Consider the following 20,866-nt stretch of genomic DNA (forward strand, 5'->3'; position numbering starts at 1 on the left):
GATAATGACAGTATCACACCTGGATCATACCGGTGCATGTCTTGTAAAATCACTGAGGAAAAGGCACAGAGTTAGGAGATAAAGTCTGCAATCTGGGTGTCAGAAGCCATGCTTCTCTTTGTCCAGTATCTTACTAAGTGGTTTTTGACAAATAACCTTAGTATCATGGGGAATTAACATGTACTCTGTACCATGTAGACTTTGTAAGGACATTAACGGTATTGTAAAGACAGATTAAATATCTAAGGTGGGGAAGAGGTTGAATAGTGAAGGTAATACATGCAAGTATTACTATTTAAATAATGGTCCATTTTGAAGTAAAAGAGATAATTAAAACTAAACAAATAACGTTAGAGATGTAGAAAATATTCCCAAGTCCCTAGAAAGTGAGAGAAGATTTATTTTCTTTTTGTCATCTCTGCAGATCTGCAGAAGGCTATCACTGTTCTCCAGCTTATATCAGAGAAAATTGAATTAATTGCGTAATTGTTTTAATTCATCTTTTTGAGGTCAATATGTTGGGAATAAGTACTATTTATACAGAGATCTGTAGCCTAAATTACCTCTCAGATATAGTAAACACCTTTTGAGAACAAAGGAGCTTCTTAATAGCCTCTTTCATATCCTTATTTCTCAGGCTATATATAATGGGATTGAAAAAGGGTGCAAGTACAGAGAATGTCAGAGCAATAGCGGTGTCCCAGAAGAGTGTATAAGTAGCAGAAAATCTAAGATACATGAGGCCCACGCTGCCAAAAAAAAGTAAGAAGACAGCAATGTGGGCAGAACAGGTGGAAAAGGCCTTTTTGCGGCCCTCAACTGAAGGGATGCCCGAGATCACAATGATAATTCTGATGTAAGAAAGAGAAATAATCAGAACTGTCGTTAGAATGGCAAGAGCATGAATCACATCTTGCACCAGGATCACGGAAGCATCTGTACAGGCCAAACTCAATAAGGGGGAGAAATCACAGAAGACCTGATAGATTTGGTTGGGACCACAGAAGGGTAAGGTTGAAATCCACACAATCTCAGGTAGAAGGATGAGAAAACCAAAGACGCAAGAGCCTGCTGAGAGCTGAGCACATAGCCGGGGGGTCATGATTGTTGGGTAGTGGAGTGGGCTACAGATGGCTATATACCTGTCAATGGCCATGACAGTCAGCAAGACACCTTCAGTGTTCCCAAGTGAATGGAAGAAGTACATCTGCAAGAGGCAACCAATGAAGGAGATGGTCTTTTGTTTGCTGATCAGATTGGAGAGCATTTTAGGGATGGTGGCTGTGGCGTACCACATCTCAAGGAATGAGAAGAAACTGATGAAATTATACATGGGATTGTGGAGACGTATATCGATCCTCACAGCAAAGAAAATCATTAGGTTCCCAGTAACAATAAAGATGTAGATGAAAAGTAACGGAAAGAAGTACAGGAAACCACCTTCATGGAGCTGGGGGAACCCAATGAAGATAAATTCAGTCACTGTTGATAGGCTTGCATTCTCCATATCCCCAGCAGAGCTACCTATGAATAAGGAAGAGGGCACACATGAATAACGGAAATTGTTGCAGTGTAAACATAAATATTATTTTGGTTAGCTGGTAGTTTTTATTATGACCTTTCCCAATTCAAAATAATTAGTAACTTGCCTATATCTTTCAATCATTGTTTTTTTTAATTTGGGAGATCTTAAGAGTGAGCTCAAATTTGATAGAATTCTTTCTGTCTCTTATTACTCTAGTAATACTTTACAAGTTACATTACTTCTCTGAGCCTTAACATCTTACTCTGTAGATGCAAAATAGTAGTGTCTATCTAAAAGAGATAGAGGCCTTATGTACCTCAGATTTTCTGCTACTTATACACTCTTCTGGGACACCACTATTGCTCTTACATTCTCTGTACTTGCTCCTTTTTTCAACCCCATTATATTTAGCCTTAGAAATAAGGATATGAAAGAGGCCATTAAGAAGCTCCTTTGTTCTCAGAAGGTGTTTAATATATTTGAGAGGTAATTTAGGCTACAGGTCTCTATATAAATGGTACTTCTTCCCAACATTTTAACCTCAAAAAAGATGAAATTTAAAACAACTATACAATTAGTTCAATTTTCTCTGACATGAGCTGGTGAAAAGTGGTAAAGTCCTCTTTTTTACCTTGTAATAGTAGAGCTGTTAAATGAATTAATGTATGAAAGTGTCTAGTTAAATGCTCAATAGATGTTAGCTTTGTCATTCCATTCAGAGCCAAGCTTTCTAAAAGAACAATGTAAACAATATTTCCTAAAGGAGATACACTCCTAATCCATATGCTGTTTGACTTCTTTCTATGCTTCTATACAGAAATCATCTGCCCTGTTTATCAGTAATGTTGTTGTTAGGTGCAGCTGAGTAGGTTCCAACTCGTAGCAACCCTATATACAACATAACAAAACACTGCGGCCCTAACATGTTGAGGGTCTTCCTAGTTTTTGCTGACCTCCACTTTTTCTAGCATGATGTTCTTCTCCAGGGACAGGTCCCTCCTGAAAACATGTCCAAAATATGTGAGATGTAGTCTCGCCATCCTTGCTTGTAAGGAGTATTCTGGTTGTACTTCTTCCAAGATAGATTTGTTCATTCTTCTAGAAGTCTATGGTATAGTCAATATTTTTCAAAACACTGTAATTAAAAGGCATAAATTCTTCTTTGGTCTCCTTATTCATTGTCCAGCTTTTGAATGCATATAAGGTAATTGAAAATACCATGGCTTGGGTCAGGTGCACCTTAGTTCTCAAGGTGACATCTTTGCATTTTCATACTTTTTAAATAGATCTTTTGCAGTAGATTTGCCCAATACAATACACCATTTGATTTCTTGACTGCTGCTTCCATGGATGTTAATTGTGGATCCAAGTAAAATGAAATCCTTGAGAAGAAGGGCCTGGTGATCAGTAACATACTAAATCCTAAAGCAATGGAAAAATTTCAGCCTTTATATTATAACTCCATCTTTGCATCAGAAATTGCTTATTACTCCTCCTTGCAGGCTGTTTCTCTTGGTTTACATGAAACTAATCAATCTCTCCAGTTTTATCTTCTACTTATGTAGAAGCTTCTTCTCCAGCATTTTGTTAGTGTATGTTTTGTGTTTATGTGTGTGTGATTTTATATCTCATGGACTTATCTTCTTTTACCCATTCTGCAGATGAGTGTGACTCCAGGTCCATGCTCTGGTCTCTAATCTCATATTCTCGTGTTCTCTGTTGATGAACTCCTATTGCACAATTTTCAGTTATTCCATATCTCTGTCTCCAGCACAGATCTGTCTCCAGAACATTAGACCAACATATTCAAAATTCCCCGTATGCTAGTGTCCCATGCTGCACTACAGGTAGTGTTCCAAATTCACTGTGCTAACCCATTGATAACTGATTTTTTGAACGCTTAACTCCTTTCTTGGAAGATCCTCTTATTCGTTCTTCTTTACCTTTTAACTCTCAGGTTTTCTTCAAGTTTTATCTCTGACATTGCCTCCTTCAGGAATCCTTCCAACTGCTCCTGCGGCCTTGTGTCCTTCCCTTCCCTACACACACACACACACACACATCTGTGGGTTTTTTTTTTTTTTTTTTGGAGGGGGGAGGGTTGTTCTCTAGCAATCCTCTGCTGTAGCCCTTATCACGTTGTGTTGAAGCTGTCTGGTTTCTTTTTCACCTTCCTTAAATTGTGAGCTCAGTTAGGGTGTAGTTTGTCTTTATCTTTCACAATTCTTGGCATGCATTAGGCATATAAAAGTAGTTTATTTTTAAGTGACCATATTTGGATCAGACTTCCAAACATAATTACACCTAGAAAAAGCCAAGAGTAAGACAGGTAGGAAGGGAAAGTATAATTGACTCTAAAAGGAAATCCAGCATGTCTGAACAACAGGTTGATATTTGCAGACGCCAGAAATGGACTTTCTCATAGCCTCATGTTTAGTTTTATGCCAAGATTCAAGCGTCCTCAAATCTTCATTAATTGAGTCTGTAGAGTGTGAATCTTCTCTTCCCAAACATAGGAAATGAATATATTCTCCCCATACTTCAGTGAAATTATACTCACCTGTGCCAAAGACCAGATGGGCTCGTTCCTTTCCCTGGGTCTCTGCATTCCTAAATATACCCGTATGCCCTCCAGAAGGGGAGTTATAGCCACAGTCACAGGTCTCACAGGGAAATGACAGAAATGAAGGAAGGCTCCACTGAGCTTTTTATCCCCTCAGAATAAATAAAAAGCAGCTTCTTCCCTCAGGGGGTTAATTAGCAGAAAGTTACCCTCTGCACCCTTCTCTCATTAGATTTTCAAGAGGGGAACCAGTGCTTAAAGGAAGACTTCAAATTTTGCTGAAATTTGTTAGTCCTAAATAATAAGTCACTATTATCATTTAACCAGCCACTCTCTGATAGGTGTGGAGTTAGATTGAGCCATTTGAAGAAGAATTTTGATAGGACCCATTTTTCTTATATCAATACAAGAAATGGAACCATATTAAAGGTGACTTATTGACAATATGTTGAGTATTGTCTATAAATATATAAACAAAAATAAAACTATTGCCATCAAAAACATGTCTGTTGGAAAATTGTGCCAATACTGAATAAAAGGGAAGGATATCAAGTTTTCTTCCCAACCATGTGGTCAGGGCTCTCCTTCAGATCACTCATATTGATTCAGCTGAAATCTTTATATTTCTTACTTTTTATCACAAAATATGTCAAAGATTGGTTGGTGCTTCTTGTATACCATTTGGTTTCCTCCATTCTCTCCTTAACTGTCTATAATTTTCTTTTCACTTCTCTGCCATGTGAAAATAGCTCCAGCAACTTTATGACCATATCATGTTGCCATCAAATATTGAGTTCTTCCCTCTATGGGAAGAGTTATTAACATAAAATATTAATTTTTCTAATATAACATATATTTTGCCATTCAAAAACAAACACATTGATGTTTTCTTATTTGTGGTTGTATAAGTAACTAGGCAAAATAATTTAAAACTGCTTATGTTGTGTAAATACTTGAGGATAGCCAAGGAAATCTGGAAAATGAAGACAACTGAGACAAAACTTTTGCTGCTAGATATTTAAATTTATCATAGGTTGTAATTATGCCATCGATATAGTATAAGAACATGAATAAATGAATAAATCAGAGGATCATAAAAGATAGTCCAGAGATAGCTAGGAAAAAATTAATTGTTATTATAGAAAAAAGGTGGCTTTACTACTGTGGGAGAAAATTGATTTATTTAATTTAAAGTCCTGGAATAATTAGCTATCCATGTTAAAAAAAAAAATTAAATCCTCACCTTACACTGTATCCAAAAATTAAATAGCAAATAGAAGGAAAAAGATTGATTGAAAGAAAATTTAAGAGCCTACTTTTATCAATATGGAGTAAGGGAGAATTTCCAAATCAAGATAAACACATAAAACCATGAAGAAACAGAGATAACTGGTTATGCACAATTTTAAAAGAAAAAAAAAGCCCAAATGAAAACATAGTTGTGCTTTTTCAAACAAAATATTTTATTCATATTTTCATATACAAAAAAGTGGAGGCATCATAAATGTATGCCTGACTTGCTTACTTTGGACACATTATCAGAAAAGATCAACCACTAGAAAAGTATATCATGTTTGGTATAGTACAGGGTCAGTGAAAATAAGGAAAACTCTCAGTGAGATGAATTGACACGATAGATGGAAAAATGGACTCAAACATACCAACAATCATGAACATGGTTCAGAACTGGGCAACGTTTCATTCCGTTATACATAAGGCCTCCGTGAGTCCGAGCAGACTCAGCATCAACTAACAACAACAATAATTACATTTTGATGAGCTTTGTGGGGTGTAACTTTAAATTGGGTTATTATGTTAATCAAGTCCTAGCCTAAATGCTTTTCACACTTATACAAATAAGTATTTTGATTCTCCAGCATATTGAATTTGAGAATTATTTCAGTCTCCTCGGCAAAGGATAAGTAACAGGTTGTGAAAGGTAATGTAGTATAGAAGATTCCACTATCACAAATTCTCTAGGGTTTAGGAATAGTTTAGTAAGGTCTTTCACAAAAAGATCTTGGAGAAAATGGGACCGATCTAATAGAACATTATATAATCATGAGCTCTACCAATGTTGGAAAGGACTTATATAAAGTCACTTTCAAATGCAATTATATCACCTGTGTCATTCTGGCTTCTGATTGCTAATAAGGAATCATACCACTGTTAAATATCTCTAAGTGCTGAAAGTTCTATTTGTATATATTTTGTTCCTCTTGGTCTTATTGTCTCTGGAGATTCATACTCTGTATTTAATTTTTCACCTACACAATGGCCATTTAAATATATGAAGATAGTAATTTAAGTTTCCCTTACAACACCTTTAACCTTCTTTGATCTTCATGATACTTCAGAGCTCACACATCCCTCAAAATACTTGTCAGTTTTCTCTGGGTGCAAAGAATATTCTATTCTTTTTTTTTTTTTTTTTCATTCCTGTTATAAGGAGTAGTCTCCTTTAGTCTTTTTCAAATCCCAGTTGCTATTCATATTTTCTGTGTTTTGCCCATTTTTTAGAGCCCGTGGGTAGTGCAAATGATTAATGGGTTTAGGTGTTCTCCGAAAGGTTGAAGGTTTGAGTCCACCTGGAGGCACCTCCAAAGACAGGTACCTACTTCTGAAAAATCAGCCATGAAAATTCTATGGAGCACAATTCTACTTTGGCGTACATAGGGTCACCATGATGAGAGGGCATCATGAGATGGTACGTTCTGCATGTACTGGTGCTTTCCGAGTGCCTCCCATAAAATCTTTTTTTTATTTGTTTTTTTCAATCTTTGGCATTAAATAGGGAATCTGACTTTCTGTGAATCCACATAAAGAATGAATCTGTCCGAAGTTTTTCCAGATTTGAGACTCTCAGGCTAGTTATAGCAACACACACATATCTCCCAACACATAGATCTAAAGTAAAGGTGAAATATCTCAAATGATGCCAGGCAATGCATCCTAGAGAAGAATATTGCTTTAAAAACCCAAAATCAAAGATTTGGGAATTATTGATACAATATACGGAAGGGTATCAGAGATAAAATGAAAAATGGAGAGTGGGCTTGCATGATTTGTTTCTATTTCACTTAGCCTACCTTGGTGGCGGGGGAAACGACAACAACAACAACAAAAAATTGGTCTTCCACAAGGTCCATCTACTAGCTCCATATTGAAGTTTGGGGCCAACGTTTTAGATAATTATGATGGTTTTCCTCTGTTTTGCTTTCTTTGTGCATCTATCTCAGAGATTTTTCCATGAAAAGAAATGACAGAGGCAGTGTCCTGGGGCCTTCAAGGAGTACATAAAGGCATATCTAGGAAATTTATATAATAGTAGCCATTTTAGATTTATTGAAAAAATTCCAATATATTAATAGATTATAATATGTAATATATATATTTACATTTGGTAATTACTGAAAAATTATAATTATATACATAGTTATTTGTTTAATGAATGAAAAATTACAAAACATAAGGCTCAGTTAAAGAATTGACAACAAATAATAACAAAGCAGTTAAAAGTAACTCTAAAAAGCTGCAACTCACTATGAAACATGTGAATAGTTATTTTACTTTCTCTTCATATTCCACCATTTTAATTCATTTGACACATTTATTTCTATATATTATTTCTTTTACATATATTGTCCTGGAATCCTTGTTGAAATCCATTGGCCATAGATGTATGGGTTTATTTCTGTATACTTAATTCAATTTCATTGATCTATATATCTGTCCCTATGCCAGTACCGCACAGTTTTGATTCCTGTAGCTTGTAGTAAGTTTTGAAATCTGGAATTGAGAGCCCCTCAACTTTGCTCTACTTTTTCAATATTGTTTTGGTTATTTGAGGACCCTTTCAATTTTTTTTTTTTCATTTCCATTATGAATTTGAAGGTCAGTTTTTCCATAAAGGCTATTGAGATTTTGATAAAGTTTGAATTGAATTTATAGATCACTTTGGGTGGTATCACCATATTAACAATATAAAATCTTCCAAACTGTGAACATGGAATATCTTTGCGTTTATTTACGTCTCCTTTAATTTTTTTTAGCAATGTTCTGTAATTTCAGTATAGCATTTTTTCATGTCTTTGGTAAAATTGATTTGTGGATAGTTTATTCTTTTACCTGCTGTTGTAAATGGAACTGTCTTCTTTCTTATTGTTTATTATTGAAAATAGGATATCAAAATTTCCAACTATTATCATAGAACTGTCTATTTCTTCCTTCAAATCTGTCAGTATCTGTTTCTTATATTTTGTGACTGTGTTGCTGGAGGCATATATGTTTATAATTTTCATGAATTCTTGATGGATTGACCCATTATCAATATTTAGTGTCATTGTTTGTGTCTTGGACACATTTTTGACTTAAAGTTTATTTTGTCTCATAGTAATATAGCCACTCAGCTCTCTTTTGGTTACTACTTGCTGGGAAAATCTTTTTACATCCCCTCATTTTTCAATCTATTTGTGTATTTGGGTCCGAAATGAGTCTCTTGCAAACAACACATAGTGGGACCATTTTTTTTTTAATCCATTCTGCCAATCTCTGCTTTTTAGTTGGAGAATTTAATCTATTTACATTTAAAGCAATTACTGATAAGGAGCAACTTATGTATGATATTTTGCTATTTGTTTTCAAAATGTTTTACACCTTTTTTGTTCCTTAATTCCTCCATTACTGCCTTCTTTTTTGTTTAATTGATTTTTTATAGTATAGCATTTTGATTCCTTTTTCATTTCCTTTTCTGTATATTTTTTAGTGATTTTTCTTAGTGATTGCCATGGGGATGACAATTAACCTCCAAAATTTAAAACAGTCTCTTTTGAATTAATTTTTTTTGGTGTCTCACGGGTCTCATAGGGTCTGTTCATTTTTCTTCTTTTGTTTTTCTTTCTGCTTCTCATATTTTATTTTCAGTGGCATACAAAACTGCTCCCATACAGCTCTTTCTCTTTTTCTCGGTCACAAATTACACCTTTACATATTTTGTGCTCAGCAATATATATTTACAATTATTGTTTAATGTATTTGTCTTTTAAATCATATTTGAAAAAAAGAGGAGTTACAATGATATGGGCATTTGTGTTTACCTATGTAGTTACCTTTATCAATATCTTTCCTTTTTTATACAGTCTAAAGTTATTGTCTAGTCTCCTTCATTCTGCTTGAAAGATTCCCTTCAGCATATTTTGAAGTGCAGATCTACTAATGACAAGTTTTCTCAGCTTTATTTATCTGGAAATGTCTTAATTTTCCTTTATTTTTGAAGGTTATGTTCCCTGGGTATAGAATTCTTGGTTAATTTCTCTGTATATATACCTCTATCCCTATCTCTCAGCACTTAAAGATGTCATCCTACTGTCTTTAGGCCTCTATGGTTTCTGTCAAGAAATCTAGTGTTTGAGGACCACTTATAATTCCTTCTTTTCTGCCCTTTTCAAGATTCTCTCTTTGTTTTCGTCTTTTGTCAGTCTGTTCATAATGTGTCTGTGTATTTATCTTTCTTTGTGTTTATCCTTCTTGGAGTTTGTTGAGCTTTTTGGATGTGTATAAATTTTATCAAATTTGGGGAGTTTTTGGGATTTCTACAATTATCTTTCTGCCTCTTTCTTTCATCTCTTTCTGAAACGTCTATTGTGTGTATGTTGGTAAACTTGATGGTGTCCCACAGGTCTTGTACTGTGGCTTCATTTTTCTTTCTGCTTCTCAAATTGGATTATTGCAATTGACCTATCTTCAAGTTAACTGTTTATTGCTTCAGCCTTCTCAAATATACTGTTAAAATCCTCTAGAGAAGTTTGCATTTAAGTTACTGTATGTTTCAGCTCCTGAATTTTTGTTTATTTCATTCTTATAATTTCTTTCTTTATTGATATTCTCTTTGTTGAAATATTGTTCTCCTGATTCCCTTTAACTCTTTGGCCAAATTTTCCTTTAACTCTTTGAGCCTATTTAAGACAATTGATTTAAAGTCTTTGTCTAGTAAGTCCAAAGTCTGTGCTTCCTCAGGGACAGTTTCTATTAATTTATTCTGTGAATGGGCCATAATTTCTTGTTTATTTGCATAGTTCATAATTTTTTTTTGTTGAAAACGGTGCCTTTTGAATACTACAATGTGGTAACTCTGGGAAACAGGTTTTCACCCTCCTCATGATTTGTTTGCGTTGCTTAATGTTAGCTATAGTTTTTTTTTTTTTTTGTATGATCGATTTTTTAAAGTCTTTTCTAAATACTGTATTCTTTATCATGTATGGTCTCTGTTTCTTTAGCTTATGACTCACTAGTGTTTTGACAGAAAATTGTAGAAGACAAAGCAACAACAGCAACAACAACAACAACAAAAGATGAAAAGAAAAATAAAGAAAATATACTCTTTCTGCATTTATGTACTGGTTCTGTGTTTGGGCACTACTACAATGCTCAGCCAAGCCATTCATATCTCTTCCTTATCTTTCACTTCTTGCTTACACTGAGACTAAAGATCAATGAGTCGTGAGACCTGAGGGTCTCCTCAGGTACTGAATATTTGTTCTGCCTTGGGCATCCATGCAGCTTTCTAAATTCCCTGTATACACAGGAACTTTCAATGCCCAATTTCCCCAAAGAACTTGTCTTCCCAACTTTTCCTCTCAGGATTTTTGTGTGTTTACTGTTTGCCTCTACTATAATATTTTGCTCCAGGAAACTGTGGGTTGTTTATTTGCTTTTCAATATTTTCAAAGAATGCCCTCCACAAAGCCACTTTCCTTCTTGACAGAATTCTGAGTTAGGAGAAACCAAGGCAACTACCGTGTCTCAGTCCTTCAGGTAGCCTCAGGACAAGTCAAAATAAACACAAGTTTTAATAACAAGGTCTGCTTTGCTTCCCCTGGAAGCAGAGAACAGTGTCCCACACCTGGAACACAGGCTGGCATCTTCAAGACCACCATAGAGCCGGGGAAGAGAGTTTAGCAAGAGCAATTAAAAATGGTGCAAAGCTCCCCTATAATTTTTAAGTGGCCTTTTTTCTTGATTGCTTGAAATTTTGACTATTTCCTAGAGTTCCAGCAAATTTAATTCATATAGTTTTGCTCATACTTTTTAGTGTTTCTGTAAAGGAATGGGCTTTTGGAGCTACCCACTCTGCCCCCTTACCATTTTTGTTGACTTCATTCCTTTTCTCTCTCCCTCTCTCTCTGTGGTTGCTTTTATGCTTGCTAATCTTTGTAGAAGGAAAAATTTTTCTAATCCAATTATGTAAGAAATTGTGTATGTCTCCCATAACATAGTTTAGCCACAAAGGAAAAGAAGTGAATTTTCCTCCTCCTTGCTTGTAACCTCTCTCTCTCCCTCCCTTCTATGGTCTTTGTGTCTTTGTCTTCCTGTCTTCCTTTCTTCCTTCGTTCTTTCTTCTCTCCCTCCCTCCCTCCTTTCCCTTCCTCCCTCCCTCTTTCCCTTCCTTCCTTCCTTTCTTTCCTGCTGTCTTTCTTTTACTAGATTATTTGGGCATGTAGGAAGGTAGCTCTGGCTACTCACTGAAAGGTCCGCAGTTTGAACCCACCAGCTGCTCCCTCCGTGGAAGAAAGATGTGACAGTCTGCTCCTTAAAGATTTACAGTCTTGGAAACCCTATGGGAACAGTTCTACTCTGTCCTATAGGGTTGCTATGAATTAGAATTAACTCAGCAGCAATTTTTTTTTTTTATGTATATAGGTACTCATGTATACAGTTTCTGCAGTTTTTCACTGGAGTGAATGCTGTACTTCAAGGTCTTTTGCACCCATTGTTCGTTTTTCTCTCCAACCCATGCTGCTAAAAACTTAAGGAAAGTTTGCATATAAGTTTTGAGTTCTGGTTGCCCATGGAAAAATAATACAGATTTCCTGGGGAAGCTGCCATAAAGTTGTGAGGCACATTCCTTGGTCAAGAAGGGTTTTTGTTGGTGACATTACTGTTTGTTTGTTTTTCTGCTTTAGAATTCTTTCTTTTTTAAAACTATTAATCTGCTTCAGGTCCAAAAACAGTTGGATACAGTTTCAAACACCATGCAGAATCAACATTTTAAATCCAATCAGGACTCTTTTCCTCACTCCCAGCTGCCCTTTTAAGAAGCCCTTTAATTTTAGTTATTTTTTTGTTAGGTCAGAGGTCTAGTTCTTATGACAAGAATGGTGTAGCTACCTGCATATCCAAGATCTGTTACAGACAATCATGAATGTGCATTTTTTTTTTCCATTTTTAATTGTGGAACTCTAAACCAGGATTTCTGTAGCTAGATGTCACAAAAAAAAAAAAAGACCCCAGTGCCATCGAGAGATGTCATAGCTTTACTTATTATTCCAACTCTAATGAAGACTAGGAAAGAAAATATCAGGGCCAGCCACTTGATGTACAGGGACATACCAGATACCAACTGACTCGCCCTCCTCTTCCCCATCCCCATCTACATATATCAAACTCCAACTTGCTCTAGACATGGAATTGCCAACACTTTTATTGAAATAGTTACTTCAAAATTGCCTCTCATATATGCTGTTTTCTTGAATTCCCTTGAATTTTGTCATCTGCACCATTATTCAAATTTTGTCCACTTAAGTCATCCTCCCCTATTTCTCAGAACTTATACAATTTTTGTTTTTTGGTAGGGGGGTTAAGATCATGTATGTTGGGAAGGCTGATTTTGTATTTTGTTTGGTTGTGCTAATATATTGATATAACCACTACTGTTAGTTGCCATTGAATGAATTCCTACTGACGGCAACCCCATGAGTACAGAGTAGTAGTATTCTGTAGGGTTTTCAAGGCTGTGACTTTCATAAGCAGACTTCAGGCTTGTCTTCTGAGGCACCTCTGGGTGAGTTTGAACTGCCAAGGTTCTGGCTAGTAGTTGAGCACTTAGCTGTTTGTGCTACCCAGGGACCCCTTTATTGCTGAATTACTCAATAGAAAATCGTGGTCTTTATGGAATTGACTCAACAGCAACTGGTTACTGGTATTATTTTTTTCTGCATTTAGGGCCTTAAAAAAATTAATCTGACCTTGTCTTTGGCCATTTTATTAGCTTATTGAGAAAGAAAAGTTAAACATATGGGATAAAACTGCTATCTTCATGCCAACATTTATACTTGTGTTTTATAAAAACAATTATAATGGTTTTGCATAAATGGTAGTAGAGAGTTAGTTTAGTAGTGGATATGACAAGAGGGTGAAATTTTTATAGTTATTTAATTAAAAGATTAAATACATTATGTTTTTGAAATGACCATTCTATAGATACAAAGATGGATTTTAACTACAAATTTTTAAAGGAAGGTGAAGATGCCTAGCCCTGAAAAGGCAAACAATGACTAAAATTCTTATCTCTGTGTACCAAAGTTTATTTCTGTAAATAGTATTCCACACTATAATTTTATCTCAAACACATCTGGAAACATTAATAATTTAGTCTTGTTAAAATATATATACTTATTATTCTAATAAAGAGTTAATTTCTTAGCTAAAAATAAAAGTAAAACTTACTTTCTTAAATATTATTTTGGCTTTTTCTTATATATCTCCTTCTGGATAAACCCAATCAGGTAATTTATGATCCATAATCCTACCAGAAATATTTCTCAAAACCTGCTACCTGAAGGGAGACAAAATACACGGACAGCTTCTGAAGTACAAACCTTGCAATTCTAAACCTCGAAAGTGCTGAACAATTTTTTGTTAACTATAGCCCTTTAAGAAAAGAAACCAAAGGTACTCAACCATATAAAAAAGTTCCTGATAATGTACACAGCAAGTTTCACAATGATGACACAAAGAGTTATAAGCATTTTTTTTTATAGACACAGGGAAAATAATCAGGGTAACAGATAGAAATTTCAACGCTGAAAAAAGTAGGTATACAGTAATTTCATGTTCTAAGGGGCCCTAGAGGCGCAGTGGTTAAAGATATTGACTGCTAACCAAGAGGTTGTCTAGTCAAAACCACCAGTGGCTCTGCAGGCGAAAGATGTGGCAGTCTGCTTCCATAGAGATTTACAGCTGTGGAAACCTCATGGAGTCGCTCTGAGTCGCAATTGGCTCCACATCAGTGTGAAAAACATTAAAACAATAGACAGCAGTCTGTGACTCAGAATTAACTCCAGAAGTGTTCAACACTTTTTGAAGGCAAGAGAGTTTTTTAATTGCATCCTTCATATCCTTGTTTCTCAGATTATAAATAATGGAATTGAAGAATGGGGTAAGGACAGTAAATTTTAGTGCAATGACTGTGTCTAAAACTGGTGGGTAAGTGGCATTGAAACAAAAGTACACGAGAGACACACTGCCAAAGAAGATTAGGAAGACAGTGAGATGGCCTGAACAGGTAGAAAAAGTCTTTTGCCAACCCTCAGCAGAGGGAATCCTCAGAATTACAGTGATGATTATATAAAGATAAAATATGATTAGGACAGCAATGATGATGGCCATAGGATGAATCACATCCTCAGTAAGAATCATTTTTTTTTAGGTGCCTATACAGGCCAGGCTCAGTACAGGGACCACATCACAGAAGATCTGACGGATTTGGTTGGGCCCACAAAAGGGCAGTGTAGAAATAATCACAATTTCAGGAAGCAGGATGAGGAAGCCAAAAATACAGGAGCCTGCAGAGACCTGAGCACATAGCGGGGGCGCGGGGAGGGGGGGGTGGGTCATGATCATCTGATAACGAAGAGGGTTGCAGATGGCAACATATCTGTCAATGGACATGGTGATCAGTAAGAACCCCTCTGAATTTCCAAGTGAATGAAAGAAATACATCTGCAAGAGGCAGCCAGTAATGGAGATGGACTTCTGTTCACTGATGTGGTTGGAAAGCATATTGGGAATGGTGGCTGTGGTGTACCAGATCTCCAAAAATGAAAAGATACTGATAAAATTATACATAGGATTGTGGAGATTGTTGTCCAACCTTACAGCCAAGATCAATAGGTCATCAATGACAATAAACGTATAGATGAAAAATAAAGGAAAGAAGTAGAAGAGGCTGCCACCCTGAAGCCAGGAAAACACCGTGAAGATAAATTCAGTCACTACTTATAGATTTCCAGTTTCTATATCCCCAGCAGAGCTGCACCAGCTCATGAGGAGGTGGAAAAGAAAATAAATAAGATGTATGGTTTAATAGGAAACCCTGGTGGTATAGTGGTTAAGTGTTACGGCTGCTAACCAAAGGTTCAGCAGTTCAAATCCACCAGGCACTGCTTGGAAATGCTATGGGTCAGTTCTACTCTATCCTATAGGATCACTATGAGTTGGAATCCTCTCGACAGCACTGGGTTTTTTTTCTGGTTTATGGTTTAATAATTTCTTGGGGAAATAGCTTGGAGGTTTTTGTCTGCTTGTTCGTTTTCTAATTTCACATTATTGTACATATGACCAATATTCCATTTTTTCCCCTCATTAGCTCCTCCAGATGCACTTCTGCAGAAGTAGTAGTCTCCGACTGATTTTAATGGTACAAACACATGAGTAAAATTTTAGCTTAACCTCTAATATTAGTATTTGTGTTTATAACTTACACACATTTATTATAATATACTACTACTATTACCCATTGCCATTGAGTTGATTCCAACTCATAGTGACCCTATAGGACAGAGTAGAACTGCTCCATAGGGTTTCCAAGGCTGGAATCTTTATGGAAGCAGACCAGCACATAATTCTCCAGCAGAGCAGCTGGTGAGTTTGAACTGCAGACCTTTTGGTTAGTAGCTGAGTGCTGAAACATTGCACCACCAGGTCTTCTTACTATAATATGCAAAATATATGTATTTCTGTAATAATGCATTTTAAAAATAAGAAGCTTGAATAAACACAAAAATAAGTTCCATTTTCCTTCCCCACCCAGACCATTTCGCACATTCCTCTTTGGAGGCCTCCGTTCTAGGGAATTAGAATGTAGCCTGTGGTCTACATTGGAATCCTGACTAAACCCATTATTACGTATGTGTCATTTGTCTTGATTCATGGACCCATGATACCCAGTTATAGGAGAATCAGTGCCATATTTTGGGTGCTGGTTTAGAGCATATACACCCTCCTAGAGAACACTGCCCCAACCCATGTAGCTGGCATCTTAATTGTGTCTTTAGAAGTCCACTCAATCATTCTACCAAGCCAGCCGCTTCAGAATGACGGGGAACACGATAAGACCAGTGAATTCTTAGAGCATGGGACTATTTCCACACTTCATTTACTGTGAAGTGAGTCCTTTGATCCCAATGCTGTGTGGGATACCATGAGGATGGATAAGGCATTCTGTAAGTCCATGGATGGTAGTTTTGGCAGAAGCATTGTGTGCAGGAAAGTCAAATTCATATCCATATTGTTTATCTCAGTAAGAACAAAACACTGCCCTTTCCATGATAGGAGCCGTCCCATGTAATCAACCTGCCACTGGGCTGCCAGCTGATAGCCCTGAGGAATAGTTCCATATCAAGTACACAGTGTTGTTCTCTGCTGCTGGTAGATTGGGCACTCAGCAATGGCTGTAGCTATATCATCTCTGCCATCATTGCCACTTTGTTCATAAGCCAACTGGGCAATGATGGGAGTGACTGGAGAAGAGGATAACTGATTTCCACAGAACATGTCATTCTACCACTTGATAGTTAAAATCTACCTATGCCAAAGTCACCCTTTGGTGGGCATTAGCATGAGACACAAATATCTTGAATTCTTTGGCCCATTCGGAGAGGTCTATCCACATCTTCTCCATACCTCCTTGTCACCTATTTTCTAATCCCTAACCATACAGCCAAACTATTGACCAGAGCCCATGAATCAGTGCACAATCGCACATCTGGACATATTTACTTCCAAGCAAAGTGAACAAACAGGTGCACTGCTCGAAGTTGTGCCCATTGGGAGGATTGCCTTTCACCACTGTCCTTCAGGGAGTTCCCAGAAAGGGGCTGCAGTGCTGCCACTGTCCATTTTGAGTAATGCCTGCATATCATGTAGAATCATCTATAAACCAGATATAAATTTTCTCTTCCTCAGTCAACTGATCATAAGGAACACTCCATGAGGCCATAGGTACACACTGGGAGAGTGAAGGTAAACTGACAGGAGTTGAGGCTGAGAGCATTTGGGCCATTTCCTTATGTAACCTACTTGTGCCTTAGGTTCTGCTTGAGTCCAATCCCCTATATACCACCTCCATTTAATGATGGAGTGCTACCATGCATGCCCAACTTTATGACTCTGCGGGTCAGACAACACCCAGTTCATGATGGGATGCTCAGGCCACGTGGTGACTCAGTAGCCCATGGTTAAGTGTTCAGTCTCTACTAAGGCCCAGTAACAAGCCAAAAGCTGTTTCTCTAGAAGAGAGTAGTTATCTGCAGGGAATGGCAGGTCTTCGCCACAAAATCCTGAGGGACTGTGCTGTGATTCACCAATAAGAGCAACCAAAGACTCCACACAGTATGTCTACCAGCCACTGACACTTCAAGAACCACTGAATTAGCTGGATCATATGGCTCAAGTGGCAAAATGGCTTACATGGCAACCTGAACCTGTTGCAGAGCCTTTTCTTGTTCTGGGCCCTCTTAAAAAATAGCAGCTTTTTGAAAGGTGGAGCGAAGATGGCAGAATAGACAGACACTTCCAGCAAGACTTCTTTATAACAAACACCAAAAAAAAAAGAAAGTGAAACGAGTATATTTATGACAAGCTAGGAGCCCTGAGCATCAAAGGCAAGCTTAGAAAACGAACTGAAGGGCAGGGAAAGGAAGAGACAGTTCAGAAGCAGAGAGGAGTTAGTGCACCTGAATTGAGGGGAGCCCTCAAGCACCATTCCCAGGAACAGTGGCGGCAGTCTGGTACTAGTGTTTGGCTGCGGTTTCCTCAGGAAGAAGCAGCCAGCCACACAGTAGACTCACACCTCCGGAGCCAGAGAAGAAGGGCACTCTCGGCAAAAGCTAAGTACTTGCATATATTTTACTGCACCCCTCCCCAAGCTGTCTTCAGTGGCTGAATTCCCTGGGCCGGAGATAGGCCCTGTTGAGCACCTAGAGCCATCCTCCCAGCCTTGGAGAAGGAAAAAATTTGCAACTGGGGGAAAAGATATTTTGCCAGCTCCACTAACCACGTGAGCTCAGGACAGAAGCACCTCCTGTCCAGGCATAAACAGTCCATAGACTTTGTGTACCTTTCCCCTCTGCATGGACCTGTGTGGGCCTATTTCAGGAGAATAGGCCCTTGTTGATGGGCTCCAACCGTTTCAGCTGTGTGGCAGAAGTTGGGAGTTTGATGTTCGACATTGCTTTGCCTATTTAACAGGGTCCTCACCTGCCCACATCAGAGGCCTAAGGACTGATAGCTCCACTCAGGTCACCCAGCCACCTGCAACAGGGTTCTAAGGATAACTGGTACCTCCCAGTCCTTACAACCAAAAACATTGGGTGCCCAAGATCCATCTGCAGAACTCACCCACCTGCACACTGTAGGGATCAGGGAAACGCTTTCCTCAGAGACACTAGGGGAACGATTCTTAGCCCCCTGCCTTGTTCAGAGTGTGACTCCCTGCTGCAACCATATACCAGTACCTACACCAATCACCCCTGTCCCTCTAAGACTGTAGGACAGAGCCTGTAATACACACTTGATGATCAGCTACCTGGACACCTGAGCTGAATTCATACAAGAAAAGTGAATTGACTCCTAGAGTGATATACCTGATAATAGCTCTAGCCATCTGGGGACAGGATATCAGAGCTCCAAAGGCGAAAATAATCAAGCTAGCTCACTCAAGTAACAAACTTGGGCATATCAAAACAAAACAGAGGGCCAAGATGGCTGACTAGGCAGATGCTACCTCGGATCCCTCTTCTAACAAAGACTCGGAAAAATAAGTGAATCTATCACATACATGACAATCTACGAACCCTGACCATCAAACACAGATCTAAAGAGTTGACCTGAGTGACAGGTGAGCGAAAAGCTGCACCCTGAAGCAGCGACCACTTCTGGAACCCGTGATCCACCCCACAGCCTTGAATCCCCGCCGTTCCCTGGTGCCGACTGGCTGGACTGATCACAGCTTGCTGAGGTGGGGCAGGCACGGGACACAGCCCTAACCTCTAGCCCCTGGGGTAACCTCCATAGAGACACAGCCAGCACAAGCACGCTGCACTCTGACGGGGCTAAAGACAGAACAAACAACCACGGGGAAGCAGTGACTGTTTTCAGAGACTGGAGCCAGAGTCCCAGTCAGAAAACCTTGGCACCGGGCTTTGGACTGGGCTCAGGGGAGCTGAGCACAGCATCCTGATATGGTGCAAACATGGGGCGCAGCCCTAGCCACCTGAAGTGAACGCGGGGGAAGCCCAGCCAGTGCACTCAGGCAGTGCAGTGATGCGGCTAACAGGAGGAGAAGTCACTGGGAGGCAGCAACTGATTTTGGAGCCAGGAGTGTGGCATCCCAGCCAAGGAACCTTGGTGCTGGGCTCTGGACTGGGAGCGGAGGAGCTAACCACAGTTTCTGGGACAGCACAAGTACAGGACTTGGGCCTGACCCTCAGGGGTAATCTCTACCCAGCCAGCTCACACAGTCGACATGCCCCTCAGGAATCTCAGATAAAACAGTCATCCCAAGCAAGATAAGTAACTTTGTCTGTATTCCTGGGTGCTGCTCTCTCCTATCTATCTGATCACTCTCCTCCCCTTGCCAGGAGGCTTCATTAACATTGGAATTTCCTGGGCCAGAGAGTGAAGTGCTCTGCTGGTTTTTTTTTTTTTTTTTCTTTTCTTTTCTTTGTTTGTTTTGTCTTTTCCTAACCCATTCTCCTGGCCTGAGAGAAGCAGCTAAAAAAAACCAGGGACCAAGAATCCTTCCCTGACTTCCCGAAGTTGGACTAAAAATACAAAACCAGCTCCAGCCAAGCAATTGTGATCCACAGTCTTGGGCTTTCATCCAAAAGGGGCTATTATAATGAAAAGGAAATTCTGATAGGGATCTGACTGTAACTGTTTTAGCAGAATACTGGAAAGACAAGATTCCCAGGTCTCATATCTCTGCGTATTCAACAGAGCCCTCATTGACCCACAACAGGGAACTGAGGGCTGAAGCTCCCCCCAAACAACCTAGCCTCCTGCCTTAGGGGTCTGAGGATAGTGACACCTACCAATCTGTACAGGTACATGCATTGGACGCCTAAGGTACAGCTGCAGAGCCCGCCCACCAAAGTGCTTTCGGAATAGAGACACAAGTACCTCACTGGCACTTGGAGGATGCCTGTCAGCATCCTGCCCCCCCCTGGAATGTGACCCCTGCTGCTACTAGAATCTGGTGCACACAACTATCACCACTACTCCTCTAAGCAAATAGGTGACAGTCTACCCCACACACTTGGTGACCCAAAATCAGATTCTACTCAAGAATAGTGAATGGACTCTTCGGCTTATATTTCTGGTAACGGCCCAAACCAGCTGGTAAGAGGACACAAGTGATTCAAAGCCTACAACAATCAAGACACTGCAATCTAGTAGCCCATCTATGTATACTGAAAGAAAACAAAACAAGATAAGACTCAGTGAGCAAACATAAAATAAATCATTACAATATCTTAAAGATGGCTCGGAGACAAGAGTCGATATCAAACCACATAAAGAAGCAGACCATGCTTGCTTCTACAAATCCCCAAATTAATAAATCAAAATCTTTCCCAAATGAAGATACGATCCTGGAATTGCCAGATACAGAATATAAAAAACTAATTTACAGAATGCTTCAAGACATCAGGGATTAACTC

At 38.6% G+C, this 20,866-nt stretch overlaps 2 protein-coding genes across 2 annotated transcripts; both read right to left on the reverse strand.

Annotated features, from left to right (window-relative positions):
* Window positions 1-257: 257 nt before the first annotated feature.
* Window positions 258-1,540, reverse strand: LOC100658413 (olfactory receptor 6K3-like). Its single transcript, XM_003414973.3, has one exon. The coding sequence runs from the start codon at window positions 1,505-1,507 to the stop codon at window positions 560-562; it is 948 nt and encodes a 315-aa protein (XP_003415021.2). The 5' UTR covers window positions 1,508-1,540; the 3' UTR covers window positions 258-559.
* Window positions 1,541-10,585: 9,045 nt separating this feature from the next.
* LOC100658696 (olfactory receptor 6K3-like) lies at window positions 10,586-16,700 on the reverse strand. Its single transcript, XM_023553944.2, is given in 3 exon segments — window positions 10,586-12,269; window positions 14,240-15,139; window positions 16,553-16,700. Coding segments are annotated over 3 exon segments (1,107 nt in total). The 3' UTR covers window positions 10,586-12,210.
* Window positions 16,701-20,866: the final 4,166 nt, after the last annotated feature.

The sequence above is a fragment of the Loxodonta africana genome, chromosome 3 (assembly GCF_030014295.1).
Source record: "Loxodonta africana isolate mLoxAfr1 chromosome 3, mLoxAfr1.hap2, whole genome shotgun sequence".
Classification (NCBI taxonomy): domain Eukaryota; kingdom Metazoa; phylum Chordata; class Mammalia; order Proboscidea; family Elephantidae; genus Loxodonta; species Loxodonta africana.